Here is a 14,968-nt window from a genome sequence, read left to right on the forward strand (position 1 = left end):
ATGGAATTGGAGTGGCCAAAGGCAGCTGCTGTGGCTATGCTGGGAAGCTCTTGGGGAGGGTGGGAAGGAGACAAGAGAGGAGGAGCAAGGCCCTGGGCAAGGTTGATGCTGCTTAGCAGGAGCCAGCTAGGGAGAGGAGAGGCATCCACTCTCTTCACGTGGCAAGTAGAAACAGTGTGTGGGAAATACTGAAAAAATGCATTGTAACTATACTGTGGAAATCCTGCACAGCTTCGTGCTGGCCCAGCATGAAGCTATTTATAAAAACAGCAGTGTCAATCTCTGTGCCAAGCACTCCAATGGGTGGAACCATAAAAATGACTTTGGGTTGGTTTAGAAATAAGCAAATGCTGGCATGCTGCAGCTGCCCAGGAATAAGGGCTAGAAACCCAGCGGGGAGAGTAGGATGTGATGATGGCTTTTGTGCATCTGTAGTTCAAAGGTGAAATGCAAGAGGGGAAAGACGTATTGTTTTGCTAGTGACAAGCTCTATTTTGGAAGTCATTTATCTGCTTGTGCTGTTCCTGCTGGAATACACATGCCACTATATGAAAACTTTTTGTTTCTTACTGTTACCAAGATACATGGATTTCTTGGTAGGTGTCTCCAGTGGCTTCCCCGTTTATGGGATATCACTGAAGAGGCAAGTACTGCCCATAATACCCATGGGACCTTAATGGGTATTATGGTCATGCCCTGCTGCATGCCCATGCCATGCTGGGTCCCCTGGTCATGCCCTGCTGCATCTGCCTGACCTGATGGTTAGTGAACATGCCAACTTTGGACACCCACCAGTCCCTCCATTCCCCTGTGGCATCTCTTTGTGTGAGACTGCAACTGTCTCCTTGTTTTAGATAGAGCCTGCCTTGATATGTTTGGGGAGAATCTAGACCTCTGCCCTTTTGCCCTTGAGGGGTGCCCAGGGGATTTGGGGATAGAGGAATGACAGAGTTATGTGAAGCTGTGAGTGCTCCAGCAGCCTTGTGCTCTGCTTGGCCAAACCCCATGGCTGAGAAGAGATCCTTCAATTTGCTGCACAAACTCATCCTGGGAAAGCAGCACTGTGCCAGCTGAGGCTCTGATAGAGACAGAAGTGTTGGTTGCTATGGTTACGAAGAATATTAACCATGTGGTGGTTGTGCGGGCAAGGCTTAGAGTTAACTGTGCCACAGGCTCTGCTAACAGTTAGGGAGGAGGGGGAACAGGGCAGCATTTCTCCACCCTGAGAAACTAAGAGTTGGTGTTTGGGAAGCCCAAAGCTTCTCAACAAAGTCTATTAGCAGATCCTGGTTGTTAGTGTGTCAACTGCCTTCTCACGGGTGGAGGAGATAATTTTGGTATCTGTCCTGTGTCAGAAAGGAGAGGTGAATCCCAAAACTTCTGAGGAGAGGTTACCTTTAAGTGACTGGAGTTTATCTCCACCTCGTTCAGGGCTCATCTTTGCACAGAACAAGCTATGATTATTCTGCCATTTCTCTTTCAAGGGAGTGAAGCTGGGTGGTTAAGAGCTTGTAAATCACCTCTGCCTGAATTTTCTAACCTAAAATATCTGACAGATTAAGAAGATGGGAAGATATTTATCTTCTCAGGTTGTTGAGTGTATCTGCTAGCACTTTGTGGCTGGTTTCTCTGTTTTCACTGTGTAGGTGAGCCATAATTTTTGTAAGAAGAGCTTCTGCTCGGATGTATCCTTTCACCCTGGGCTCGCTGATTTTTGGCCTGTGAATTTTGCATGGACATATTACTCTATAAACTCTCTTTGGTTCTCACTTCCCTTGGGGCACAGGGTGCCCTAACAGTAAATAAATGCAAATGGAAAAGCACAGATAGGAGGGACTAGACGGGGGCAGGTGTTGATCTTGGAAGCTTAATATTAAAAAAGAGAGATTTTTGTTTAACAGGACGTGTTTAGAATGGAAGGAATTAACGCTTCAGAGGTACCCAAGAAATCCCCCAACCTCTGCCCCAATACAAATAGAGGGAGGGATGGGGAGAGAATGTAGTTTGCAAGTGCACCATCAGCAAAGCTAATTTAAGTCCTTCCTCTCATTCGACATGCTGTAAATAGGATCCTGGAAATGTCTGGAGTTGTGATTTTATGTTTGTTCTCCCTTCTTCCCCCCTGCCTCTATTGTTTCCGTGATCCGATTTATAACGCGAGCCCACGAGAGGTTGTGTTGGCACGTGGTGAGAGCATAGCCCCTGCAGCTCAGGCGTGGCAGAGTAGGAGTTTAGACTGCCTTTGCCACCAGAGAGAAAAGTATTATTGAACTCTTAGCTGAGCTCGTGCTACTTCTCGGCTGGCCAAGTGCTGCGGAAGGATTTGAAAGATGGCGTATGTAATGTGCTTTCCTTGATTGTTTTTTATTTTTCCTGTTAGTTTTTGTCCAATTCTTTGGGGGTTGGGGGGATGTTGTCCTTAGAAATAGCTGTCAGCTGGATCCAAGGCTTCAAGGACTCTTAGAGGTAGACTTCAGGGATTATAGTTCTTACCCACAGCTAGCTGCTTACCTTTTGTCAGTAAAGTCAAGATAGAAGGAGGGGAAAAACAAAACAACGAAAAGCCCTTATGATTGTGCTAGTGTATATTGTCGTCCCCTAAAAATATCAGTTTCCTGACTGTTCCCGTGACAGCAGAAAGGATTAATGGAAAAGCAAAATTGGATTTATGTTTGTCCCTAATCCAGATTTCATACTCTGCGGTGAACCTGGCAACTGTGAAGCTTGGATGCAAATACAGTAACTAAAGAATACAAGTCCCTGAATCCAAAAATGAGATAACTAATGTTTAATTTAAGATTCTATTTGAGTTTAGCTGTAGAAATAATATCATAGTCATGGCCAATTATACCAGCTGCTGTGCTTGCTGCACTTAAAAAAAACAAAACAAAAAAAAACCAAAAAAAAAAAACAAAAAAACACCACCAAAGATGAAGGTGAAAGGATGCAGTTTCTCCTTTTGACTGGGGCAACTTTGTGATGCTTGTAGTGGCAATACTGCCAACAGCAAAAGGAAAATACTGGGCTTTGAAGGCTAAGGGTGTATCCCAGAAATGGGTGAGTTGTCTCAAACTTAGCTGCCGTTTCCCCTTTGTTTGTCAGCCGCTGTGCGACTTGCTGTTGCAATGCTATGTGGAAATCTCAGAGCAGCTCTTTCATCATTATTACTGCAGGTTGATATTTCTGGATTCTGAATGCATATTTAAATTAAGATGAGGCTTTAACCCTTTCGCAGCAGTCATTTTTATTGGAGCCAGGAGAGCAATTGAATTTGAAAAAGCTGATGTATCTGGGATACGGTCCACCCAAGGCACAGTGGATATGGGGGGGGAAAAAAGTGAAAGAATGTTTTGGAGAGTAGCCAGGAAAAGGATGCCTTATCTAAGGTAGCTGTGTTCTCCTGGAGGAATTTTTGCTGCTGTGCTGGGAAGGAGAGCAGTCAGCAGCTCCTTCATGTGCCTTGTTCTCTCCTGCCACCTGTTTGTTCCTCCTTTTTACTGCACTGTGAAACAGGCCTTCTCTGAAAGTGTCAAGATGACCCAGTTTAAAAATGCCAGCTGCCACTACTGTTGCTACTGCAGGGACTGAAGTAGTGCTGGCGCTAGGAAGTGTGTCCATGTGTCTCCTCCCTCCCCCCTGCACCTGAAGTTTTGGAGACAGGATGACAAGGATGTAATGGAGTGATGATAGCAGTGTTAAGAGTTACCCTGGCAGCAAGCCCTGATCTGAAACATGTTTGGGAGCAGTCCTAGCTAGTCTGATAGGCGCTGTGTAAGCTGTAGGACCAGAATGACGAGAACTAGCAGGCTGTAGCCACATCATGTTGTTCAGGCCCAGCCCTGGGACAGGCTGAGCGTGCTCCAGTCTCGCTGGCCTTGGTAGGAATGGCTGGCCCTGAGTGCTTCAGAGGACAAGGTCTTTTTTCTGGGACCTCCTGTCTCTTATTGTAGCTGCAAGAGGAGAGTAAGAGTCAAGGAACTGGAGGATAACTTCATTTATATTTTTCTGCTAAGGCAAATTAGTCAGCAAATGCACTACCAATAAGTGTTTATAGGGGTGCAGTGGGACTGCATAGGCAGGGAGGAGCTCCTCCAGTTCCTTGACTCAGGGATGTCATGACCATAACAGTTCACTGTGGTGAGTTCATACTGCTGCTTAATATGGCCTTTACAGAGGTGCTGGTACAGGAGGCAGAGCAGTTAGACTTTCTCAAGGACGTGGGCCAAAGCTTCCCTCACCATGATGCGTTTGCTCTAGCATTATTTGCTCTAATTAGGAACCACTCCTGCTAATTATTTCTCCTCTTATTTTTTCCACTACCCATTCAAGTTATTTTCAAATGGTGTGCTTTTTGTATGTAGATTTGTATGGTCTTAGGGTAATAGTGAATTCTGCAGCACGGCAAGCATCACTAGTAATATCTAATAACTGATCAGTACGGAATGGGTTTCTATATCCTGGCTAAAAGCAGTGACCACCTACCTCTGATGATCAAGATCCTAGCTAATAACACTGGTTTATAATAGCTTTTGGTGCTCAGGTTCTCTGCTGGATCAGCCCTGAAGAGAGGGCCTGTATGTAACCCATGTTTCAGTGAGAGCAATGTAGATCTGTAGCTTGACTTTTTCTAATTGATGGCATTTTAGGGCTTTTTTTGCTTTTTTTTTTTTTTAAAAAAACACCTTAATATCTGTCAATATAATACTAATCTTGAGGCTACTGTAAAGAGTATGTTGTCTGAGATCTAGCCATATAAGTTTGCTATCTTGTTGCGATGGCTTCTTGGAGGAGATAAAAACATGTCTTTACATCTCCCGGGTTTCAGAGCTGCAGGAGGTAGTGCAAGAATGAATGTGTTGAGTGTTAATGTCTCCTGAAGGCCTGTCTACAGTAGGGAAATCCATACGTGTTTGTTCAAAGGTAGTTTCTGATCTCTAGCAGAGACAGTGTTCTTCATCTAAGCCTCTGCTTACTGCTCCCACTCGTGTCGTGTGGGGTGAGGTCCAAGGAGTTTCATGAGCCTCTACATCTTAGCTGGCAGTAGGCACTTGTTTGCCTTGCCTTAGTTCATGACCTGGCATATTAAGTGATTAAGCAGCTGCTTAATCAAGCAGCTGAACTGTTCCTCCAGCAAGCAGGAGTAGGAACTTTCAGGAGACTGATGGTGCAAACAGCTGGGGGTCAGAGCCACAGCCACTTCTGAGAGAGAAGCCATTCCCTCTAGGTTAGGTAGTACCCTCTTCCCTTGGAAGAGTTTGTTTTGTCTCTGTTGTTGTGCTTCCCTTTAACTTGTTCACATCCAACTGATGTGAAAGTGGGGAGAATGGAGTCTTTCCAAGCAAATTTGAGAGACGTAACTTTTGCTGCATAACGTGCAGGTGTGATAGCGTGAGTAGTGTTGTGGGAAGGCCCTTGCATTCTCAGAAGGGGCGGGCCGCAAATCTCATCTGCAAATGGATTTTTAACTGTGGAGGTAGAAGGAGCAAAAGCTTCCCAGTAATACTTCAGGAAATAAGACTGAAGGATTAGACTAGTTTCTCTGCAACATCAAGCTGCCTTCACTTAGTGCCTGTTGTTCTTCATCTAATTTTGCTGGAAATAGATTTTGTTCTCTTAAGTGCAGAGGCCCTCTGGATTGTTGAGAACTATTATCAGCTTCAGACCCTTTCCTTCATATAGCTGCGCTTGGAAGTGAAGGGACTGGCTGCAAAAAATATCTAACTAAAATGGTAAGTGGTGCTTATGTGAATAGACCACTTGCCACTCAAATACTGGGTTCTCCTGTTCCAGCTGCTCCAGGGCTGGAGCTAGGCAACTACACCTGGAGACTTTCTCTGCATGTTGCTCTCGTCGCATCCGCTGCCTTCCAGTAGCCATAGCTATGGGCAGCCCCTCGACATGTCTCTTTGCTTTTGCTATCCGCTGCTTTGGCCGATACCTCCGTTTTGCCTAAGTGACATTCAAGGAGAGAGCCAGGGGACAAATTGTTCATTTTTCTTGCTTTTGTGCCCATTATAAAGGGGTTCAGTATGGCTTCTGCGCTCTCGTGATGGGATTTATTATCAGTAACAACAATAATGACCTGTAATTTAACCTGATGTCTGTTCTGCTCCCACGTACCCCTTCTGCGTATGTGCCCTCATGCTACACAAACGCCCTGCGTCGTGGTATTACCTGTGGTGTTTAGGAAGCTTAGCTCTGATACAGTACTTTCATTAGTTTGCATTCCTAGCACAACAGGGAGTCTAATAATTTTGCTCTTATGCTGGAGCTTTCTAAATCTAGCCAAGGGTGGAGATTAGGCCTTGCAGAAGGCTTCACCCTCTTAGAGGGCTCTGCCTTGGGATATCTGTTGGCTTCTTCTGAGGCTGGTTTGCAGCAGCTAGCTTGACCAAGCTTTACAATAGTATGTGCTAACCTGGAGTAGGTGTGATGGTGTGATGGTGTAGTGTGGTTGTGGGTGTGTATGCAGTTTTATTTATTTATTTTTAATAGGTACCTTGTTCACTTGTTCGGAAAATTGTTTGCCTGACTTCTTATTCTTTTGGCATTATTGTTTTGTATTGTACTGACTATTTTTTGGACTGAACTTCTGCGTGTACAGCGTGCTATGTGGATGAAGCCAGGATGACATGGAGAAGAGTTGAGAACGTTGGTAGGCAGAGGACAGAAACCTTGTATGAGACTGCTAGTAGTCTGAATCTGTGGTTTCCCACAGTGACTCTCTCAGTAAGGTGTGTCAAACTTATCTTTTTTTCAAAATTAGTGAAATTCTGTGGGTTTTGGAAATAGTACAATGGATCAAGTGTGTTCCAGGCATGCAAAAAATTTCCATAATAAAATTTGCACAAGGGAGGCTTCTTCTAATCTAAGTTATTGTCTCCATTGAACCACCTGACTGAATATAATATATATATATATATAAAAAATATATATGTATTTTTAAATCTACTCATTGTGACAAGTGTATTGATAATGTTGCTGCTCTCATTGCTTGGGCACGTTGCTGCCTGTAATTGAAATATATAATCCAAGGCTGTAGGGTCTCTGTAGAGTTAACTCAACCCATGGTTTGACGACAGAATAAATCTGGCTTTAGGGTTCCTAGTACTGAATTAAAAACTGTTGAATAATGCTATTCTGCTACAAACTTGCTTTGTTTTTTAGGCATGTGCTCTATTCATTTATTCTGTCTATTAAATTGTTGTGCTGGAGGGTCATATGTCCTCCCTGCCCATAGCAGGACTTGTGGCAGGTCTGCCCTGCCAGTAGCTACTGTGTGCTGGTTTTGGGCTCTTACATGAGCTCCAAGCCTAGTATCAAGTGCTCTCGCTAATTGCAAAAAATATAGTCAAATGCCTTTGGCTGATTTAGGGTCAAATTTTCACTTGCTGACTGATCCAGCCATGCTCAGATCCCATATAGTCACCGATTAGGTCCCCAGGTAATTCAGTGTGGCTCTGCCTATTTTGTGTTAGGTCCCAGAGGTAGTAGTCTCTGCTCATTGCTACTGCCCTGCCAGATCTTCTCCCCCATCCTCTTCTCTCCTCTGATACATATGGAGACATCTGGGCTCCTGGTACGCGGGGCTTTGGGGATGCATAAGGCTGTACCACTCGAACTGGTGTTTGATGCTATGACTGTGCAAATTCTGGCTGATGTTTAAAGTGTTGTACACGCAGGAAGCGGTCTTTCTTCCTGAAGAGTGTTCCGTGCACGTCCTTATGATGGGCATGCTATGGAGGGAGAACATGGCAGCAGCATCAGAGAGCAAGAGGCGAGCGAGTATCAGCTGCCTTTGCTTATGATAATCCTCAGTAATCTCCCCTTACATGTCCCATACTGTAGCTATACTGAAAATGGCAGTTGAGCCTTTTCCTGATGTGGATCGTGTCAGCTGAGGGTGCAGCTTTACTAATGAGCCTATGCTGGCAAAAGCTTTAAAAGAAACATATGTATAGTAGGAAAAGGCCTTTTGTGGTAAACTTTCCCTCAAGTGCAGGCCATGCAAAGAACAATACTTTTTAAAAAAAAAAAAAAAAAAAGAAAAAAGGAAAAAGTAGGTGTGTTTCTTTGCTAGCTTGTTAGTGTGCACTCTTTGGATCAGGACTGTCTGCCTTTGCTGTGTGAGCAAGGAAGCTTTCAGTAGGTATCAGGGTTTTTAAAAGGAGATAAATTTCTCGGCAAAGGGACTCTCCATTTGATTGCTTTCTAAGGATGCTGGTTCTTGGCTCCAGGTGTGGTCCAGCACTCAATTCTTTCCTCCTCAGTGCTAGCTTGTGCAACTCTGTTCCTGCCCTATCTGCTCATCCTTACTGTTGTGCTGTGGTGCGTAACATCTGCCTGAGCCAGTTGTATTGCTCGCTGATGCTACAAGTGCAGGCCCAGCCATTCAGACCTTGTCTTTTCTCTGGCTTATCTGATCCCCTGGTGTAGAGATGCCGTGAGCTGACCTGATATAAAACTACATAAAAGCAGCGTAAAACTACTTGGCTGTGGCGGTGGTTGTCCGCTATTCTACTTCCTGTAGCGGCCCCCTGAAATCAAATAAGCACCAGAGCTAGTGCAAGGGAAGGGGAAAAGCCTTGCTGGCTTGGGATGGGGAAAGGAGGGTCTGGGATTGCTTCTTCTGGTGGCAGCTATCTGTGGGAGTATCTCTGTCCTGTGGATTGGCAACTCTCAGTGTTTGCGTGGCTTCATTGCCATTTGGGTTAGGGAGATGATGCAGCTGAAGAGGGTTGTTTTTCAGACGGATCAGTTTCCCGATCCGGTTTCCTTTGTGCCTGTGCAGATGTTGGTGCCAGTGTCTGGCAGGGCAGTGGGGAAGTGGGGTGAGTAGCTGGGCGTAGGGCAGTGCCTGTGATATTCACGCTTGCGCTGCTGCAGAATTGCTTGTCACACTGTGCTCCCGGGTGTCGATATGGGACTAAGTAAGTGGCTGGGGGCGAGGGTTGCTTAATCTGGCACTGCTGCTGAAGGAGACGTTTAATGAAATGACACCCTGTGGTCACAGGTACCCAGGTGAGAGATGATACGCAGGAATATCTAAGCTACTGGGAGGTAGTGGAGTGGAAGCTTGAGACATACTGTGCAGTCCTTTGGCTCAAGCTTCCCTTCCCTTGCTGCAGGGTGTTTTGTCTGTCTTGTTCCTATTCGCATTAACTTTTCCAGGTAGGCTTTTATTTCCCTTGCAGTTGCATCCATGCTTTTGCATCATCTGCTGCGGAGACTGGAGCTGAGGCCTAAATCTTCTTGGGCCCTCTGATGGCTTTTTAAGTAGCCTTTGCGCCCCTCTGAATAGGGTGCTCTGTTCTTAGCAATGGTCTGAAAGTTACCTGCTACAAGGCCACGGGCCTGCCTGGGTGGGTGCAGCAAGGGGCGCAGAACACAGCGGCGCTCTAGCTCTCCGCTGCCGCTCCTGCCACTCGTCACACACAGCGCATCTTGCTCAGAAGAGGAAGGGGAGTTTTTTCAAGGCAGAAAACCCTTTTAAATAGATAGGTTCTGATTTCCTTAATAATAATTTTGTCCAGAAAAAGCGTTCAAACCACCTCGCTTTGATCTCTGCCTGCTTCCTCTCCACCTCCTGTTGTGGCTCCCTTTTGTTTGACGCTTGTCCAAACTTGGTGCTTTTCGTGGCTTCTCTTTTTTTCTGCCCTGTGGCCGCAAGGTGGCAGAATTGTTTCACTAACGCGCAGCGAAGGCAGGGAGACGGCAATGCAGCTGCTCGTTTTTATAGCGGAGGTAAAAGCGATGGTTAATTGTGCTTGTACTGTCATCATTGTGTTTTGAAACTGGAAAGAATTTTGCATGTACGCGTCTGATCTATGTTGCTTATTTTCTTTATATAACGTTGATTTATGTCTTGACTTTTTCATCCCTGAAAGGAAAGGGAGAGGAGGGGGGAGATGTACAGCAGCGTCCAGAATTCCTCGCAGGTTCCAGCATTGATCAAACCCTGTGAAGCACGTTACTGAGGCTGCGAAGGCTGCTGCTTTTGTCCTTATTTCACCCTGTTCTGTCAGGATATTGCATCACGTAATATGCAAAGTGTTCAGAGCTCCTGCAGTACCCCAGTAATAGGGGTGAACTGAGGTTGCAGCAACAGCTCTACCTCTGCATTCCTGTTGCTTTCTGTAGGCTTTAGCTCTTATTTCTGCTGCAGACCCTCTTTGGGATCAGTGAGTCCACTAAACATTGTATGTACTTTGTGGGGTCATAAATAAGCAATTTGGAATTGAGGGGGAAAGTCTCCAGGGACACCCACTCAGGGATTGCTTAATCTGATCGAATGGTGATAAGGGGGGGGGGGCACTGCTTTCAGGCATTTCTCTTTTCGGAGTTCTCCCGCCCCCTTGAAATTAATGTTCCTGTTGTACTTCTCTGAATTCACTGTTCTCGGATGCGGGACTGAAAATCAGCAATGCAGTTGTTTGCTCCTCTCTCCCTCCTCCTGTCAGCCAAGAGAGTCCCCTTTTGCCTCTAGTGAGGAATTCTTGCAGGAAGAGGATTAGCAGAATAAAAGGGTGTATGAGAAAGGCTGCTGGAAACAAGACCACCGAATTCAGGGGGTTGATGGCACCATTTTGATCAGAAACTCCTTTCCTTCTAGATGGGTGGGGGGAAACATCTTCCTCTTTTCTTCCTTTCCCACTCCCTTTTGTCTCATTTGTCTCTTCCTCCGTGTTAATGCGGCTGGCGCAAGGGACACTTTGGCCATCCTTTTGCACGTCTCACTTTTTGCATTAGGGAGAGTCATTTTTTTTTAAATGTCTGAGCGTTCTGTGCTCCTCTTTGCTTGTGACAATATGTATGAGGGACTCGATCCCCTTCATGTCCTCACCTCTTATATTGCTCATACCTTCCTGAGTGTGACTAGCTGTAGGAAGGGGCTCTTTGGGCAAGTCCTTGCTCCACTGTGGGTATGGGACAGGCAGGACCAGGGAGGTAACCCCCACACAGCTAATGCAGATGTGAGAGAAGAAATGTAACCCGCTATATGAAGAAATATCAACTTGTGATTCTCTTCCGTTTCTCTTCCTCCCCCCCCCCCAACCCCCCAATCTGGTTTCTAGTAGCAACAAGAGCTTTCACAGGAGTTCTGCATCTCTTCTGTCACACAACTGTCTATATCAGACATCGTTGTCTTTTTGGTCTGATCTGTGCCAAAACATCTTTGTAGCATAGATAAATCGGGTGGGAGGGGAGGGTGTTCTTACCTCCCCTGTGCAGGAAAAGTTATGCTGGCAGAAAGGACGTGTTGTGGCAGAGCTTATGCTGGGAGGAGCAAGAGGGGGTCACTTTGTTACTCTTGCTTAATTCTCTTCTGGAAAGCGGCTAGCGACCATGCTGGCAAACTGTCTCTTCTGGTGTAGACAGAGCTCTGCTGTAGGCTCCTCGGGCTCTGGGAACGCTGTCTAAACAGATTGCTGGGTTACACGCTGGGCATGCATGACTGAATGGCACTGAAATGCAGCAGAGCAGAATTTCACGTGCCCACTGCCCTGGGCTTTGCTGGAGGTGTGTGGGGAAGGCAGAGATGGAAGAGAATGCTTATTTATCTGGTGTGGCATGTGAAGCATTAAGCTTGTGGCGATTCCAGGCTCTACTGGTATGGAAGACTAAAGAGATCCTGAGACTCAGCTGGTGCCATGCTCTTTCTTGCTCCCTTTGTAAGAAGGGGGATGGGAAGGAAAGAGCAATTAGGAGGATTGCTCAAGGGACTGTCATACCTCTCAGATGGTGCAAGCATCGACCTACAGTTAACCAAGAAATGACAGGCAGAATGAGCTGAATTGGCTTGTTCCCTGCCTGTTTACTGACAGAGTAGAGTACGATACCATGCTGCTTGTTCTTCCTCCATCCCGAAACACCATTTTAGTATATGGACACAGTATACTGCTGTGTACTTCTGGGTGGCTTATCTCTTTATTACCTTTTTTTTCCCTCTTTCTCTACTTGGAGGTGTCACGTGCCCTACACTGACATTAAAAAAAAAAATATCCTGCCTCCTTCATGGTGCCTAATCTGCTGGTAGTCCACTATTTGCCTCTGTGCTGTGTTGGCTTTGTGTAAACAAAATTCTGTTGATACTGATGTGGGGGATCCTTGCTAAAAGAAAGGCCTTGATGGTCTTTTGGGGGAGGACTGGGGAAGAAGGATATTTTTAATTGCTTATAATGTCTGGCACGAGAAAGGTAATATGCTGGAGAGGAGAACTACTTCATCTCTTCTCTGCATATATTAAAGGCTAAGATACTGAAGTCAAATCAGGAACTGTAGATCTTTCCACAGTGAAAGCGAGCTAGCTAATGCAGCAGTGCTTAGCATTCAAGAGCTTAATTCAGCCTTGGACTTTAGAGAATTCAGCTTCCTTCCCTCCCCCTTCCTTCACCTCCCCCTTAAGCAAAATAAATGACACACTGCATATGGAATACCTGTCCTAAGGAAGCTGAAGGTGTGCAACCAAACACTGGTACTGGGAAATGCTGGTTTCCTGGCAGCCTTTGCTTTTTGTGTGGTTACGAAATCTGAGGCCATCTGAAGTGGCACTTCTGTCTGCATCCTGCTGATGTTCACCACCTTGTCTGGGGCATGGAGGGAGGGGTGGTGTGTATGGAGGAGGCAGTTCCCTTTTCTGTCCCTGCATGGTCCTTGTGGATCATGTTCTCCCCTTGGTGTGTGGTTCTGCAAGAATTTTTTTCCGTGGCAAAACACTTCAGAGGCTCCCACCTTTCTGTAACCCTTAGGATATTCAATTAAACAAAGCAGCAGTCTCGGTTTAAGAAGTTCCTGTCGCTGTCCCCGTTGCCCCCACTGTGTCAGTTCAACTGTTCAAGAGGCTGCATTGTGCAAGAAAAGGTCCTTTGTAAGAAAGGATTGTTTTTATGCAAGTTCAGCATGGTCCTTAGAAATGATTTGTTGACTCAGAGAAGGGAGAAATGTGCTTGTGTTGCAGGGGTATAAATGAGTGGCTGTGGCTACACCTTTCCCTAAAGGGCTAGTAAGAATTTTACTGAATCAGTGCAGACCATGGTCCCCCAAACAGGTTCATCAGTGCTTTGGGGTGCCTGCTGCGTGCAGGATATGTGGGGAGAAACAAGCGGTAGTTTGGAAGAGCAAGAACCTTGCGGAGCGTCCTTGCTGCTGTGGAAGTGCTGACATAAAACTGCACCTGTATTTACAGCATGCTCTTCTGCTGCTACAGCTTATGGCTGTGTTATGGTTCTCATGGGCTTTTCCATGGTGCTTACGCCATGTCACTAGCTCTAACAAAGCCCTCTTTTGCAACACCTTTGAGAAAAGGAGATACATTAACTCATTTTCCCAAATGAGGCACTTGGCATTGGTAGGAAATGCTGTCTTGTTTATTTAGATGGGATGTCCAGTTTAAGTGCCTGGGGTTCTCTTCTTTCCACTGATGACAAGCTGGAAATAAGAGACTAGTGCTCTCATGCTGTATCTTTTCTGATCCATCATCTCCGTTTCTTGTGATAACTTTTGAGCCCACTGTCTGGTTTGCTGAGCTGAAGAAAGAATTGAGGAGCGTCCTAGCTGAAGGAAAAGCTGTAAGAAATGCCATGTTATTAGACACTTGGTGCAAGAGTTCTCCTGAAGGTGGAAAACGTGGGAGGAGCAGATGTGGGAGTTTAACTTGATTATGAGGCACAAACTGTGAGAAATCAGACTTCCTTAGCTACAGGGCTCACAGAACTATTTTCTTCCTTAGGTGCTGCGAGTGCTCTCCATGTTGTTGTAGGAATTGGGCGCTCATTGCAGGAATTTGGTTAAATCCTTCCTTGAGTATCTGCAGAAGATGAAAAGGGAATGATTTTTGAGCTCTCTGCTCAAAGTGACTGGTCTTGCAGCTCACAATTTTTACAAATAGTGAGAGTTCTGGCTCTGTGCACCTAGTCTACCTCTCTGAGCAGTGTTTCTGCAGATGACCGATGTTTCCACCGTGCTTCCGCTCTGTTAGGTGAAATTTTTCAACCCTATTATCATTATGGTGCGTTTAATAATGACCAAGTACAAGGATGCACACTTTGAAAGAACAACACTGATACTGACTTTGGCCCTGTCCCCTCAAAGGGGTGCTGCTTGATGCAATGTAAGGTCACTCATACTGAAAGAGACATTTGAGTTGTAGTCCAAGCTATACAAAATATAACTCCTCAAGGCATCTCTACATAGTAAAGGTTAAAAGCTCATATGAGCCTAATAATACATAGACGTGGGGTTTGGTCCAAAATGAAAATTGCTGAGGCATAAAGGGCTGAAAATTTGCCAAGATATTTGCAGTGACTGTGCAAAATTGTAGGCTTCTGGCAGTGTTGGAAGGTGTAGATTGTGTGCGCTTGGGGTTTTTGGTTCTTAAGAAAATAGCTGCTTTGGGGGATAAGAAAAGGAGATGATTTGTAGTTGAAACGCTCACATCTTTGAGATTTTGGTGAACAAGGCTGGTATTAAAATCTTTGAAAGGGTAAATGCGAGCAGACTTGTGAGAAAGGCTTTCTGCTTTTAACAAAAATACCTGCAGTTCTGAAATGTATCTACATGTTTCAGAAGTACTGAAACTGGCTTGGCTATCATGCATCATTTAGACTTGTTAAAGAAAACAGAGTCATTTGTCTAGTGACTGCTTTTGTTTTGTTTCCTTCCTTTCTTGAATTGTTGGAAGCAGCAGCTCTTCACAAGGGTTCTCCGTGGAGGATGTAATGACCATAACTGAAGTCAGAGCTGTAGGACTGGATTTTAACCTGGAAAGGGGAGGGGAGGGGAAGGGAGATGAGACCGTTGTATGAAATACCTTTATGCCTTCTCTTTGTTTTTCAGTGGACGAATATATTGCCATTGCTAAAGAGAAGCATGGATACAATATGGAGCAGGTAACAATCCTTTGAATACTTTATTTAAAAGTTTTTACCGGGCAGGTATTAAAACCTGACTTAAACTGACTGCCTAGAAG

The 14,968-nt window shown here is 45.3% G+C and overlaps 1 protein-coding gene across 2 annotated transcripts in view; it reads left to right on the forward strand.

The window, feature by feature from the left end:
• The window catches only part of RCOR1 (REST corepressor 1), an 89,380-nt gene that overhangs the window by 48,948 nt on the left and 25,464 nt on the right, over positions 1 to 14,968 (forward strand). For both annotated transcript variants that reach the window (XM_068947098.1, XM_068947096.1), the window contains exon 4: positions 14,836 to 14,888. In XM_068947098.1, coding sequence (XP_068803199.1) covers positions 14,836 to 14,888 — 53 coding nt within the window. The remainder of the gene's footprint in view (positions 1 to 14,835; positions 14,889 to 14,968) is intronic.

This window comes from Struthio camelus, chromosome 5 (genome assembly GCF_040807025.1).
Source record: "Struthio camelus isolate bStrCam1 chromosome 5, bStrCam1.hap1, whole genome shotgun sequence".
Taxonomy (NCBI): domain Eukaryota; kingdom Metazoa; phylum Chordata; class Aves; order Struthioniformes; family Struthionidae; genus Struthio; species Struthio camelus.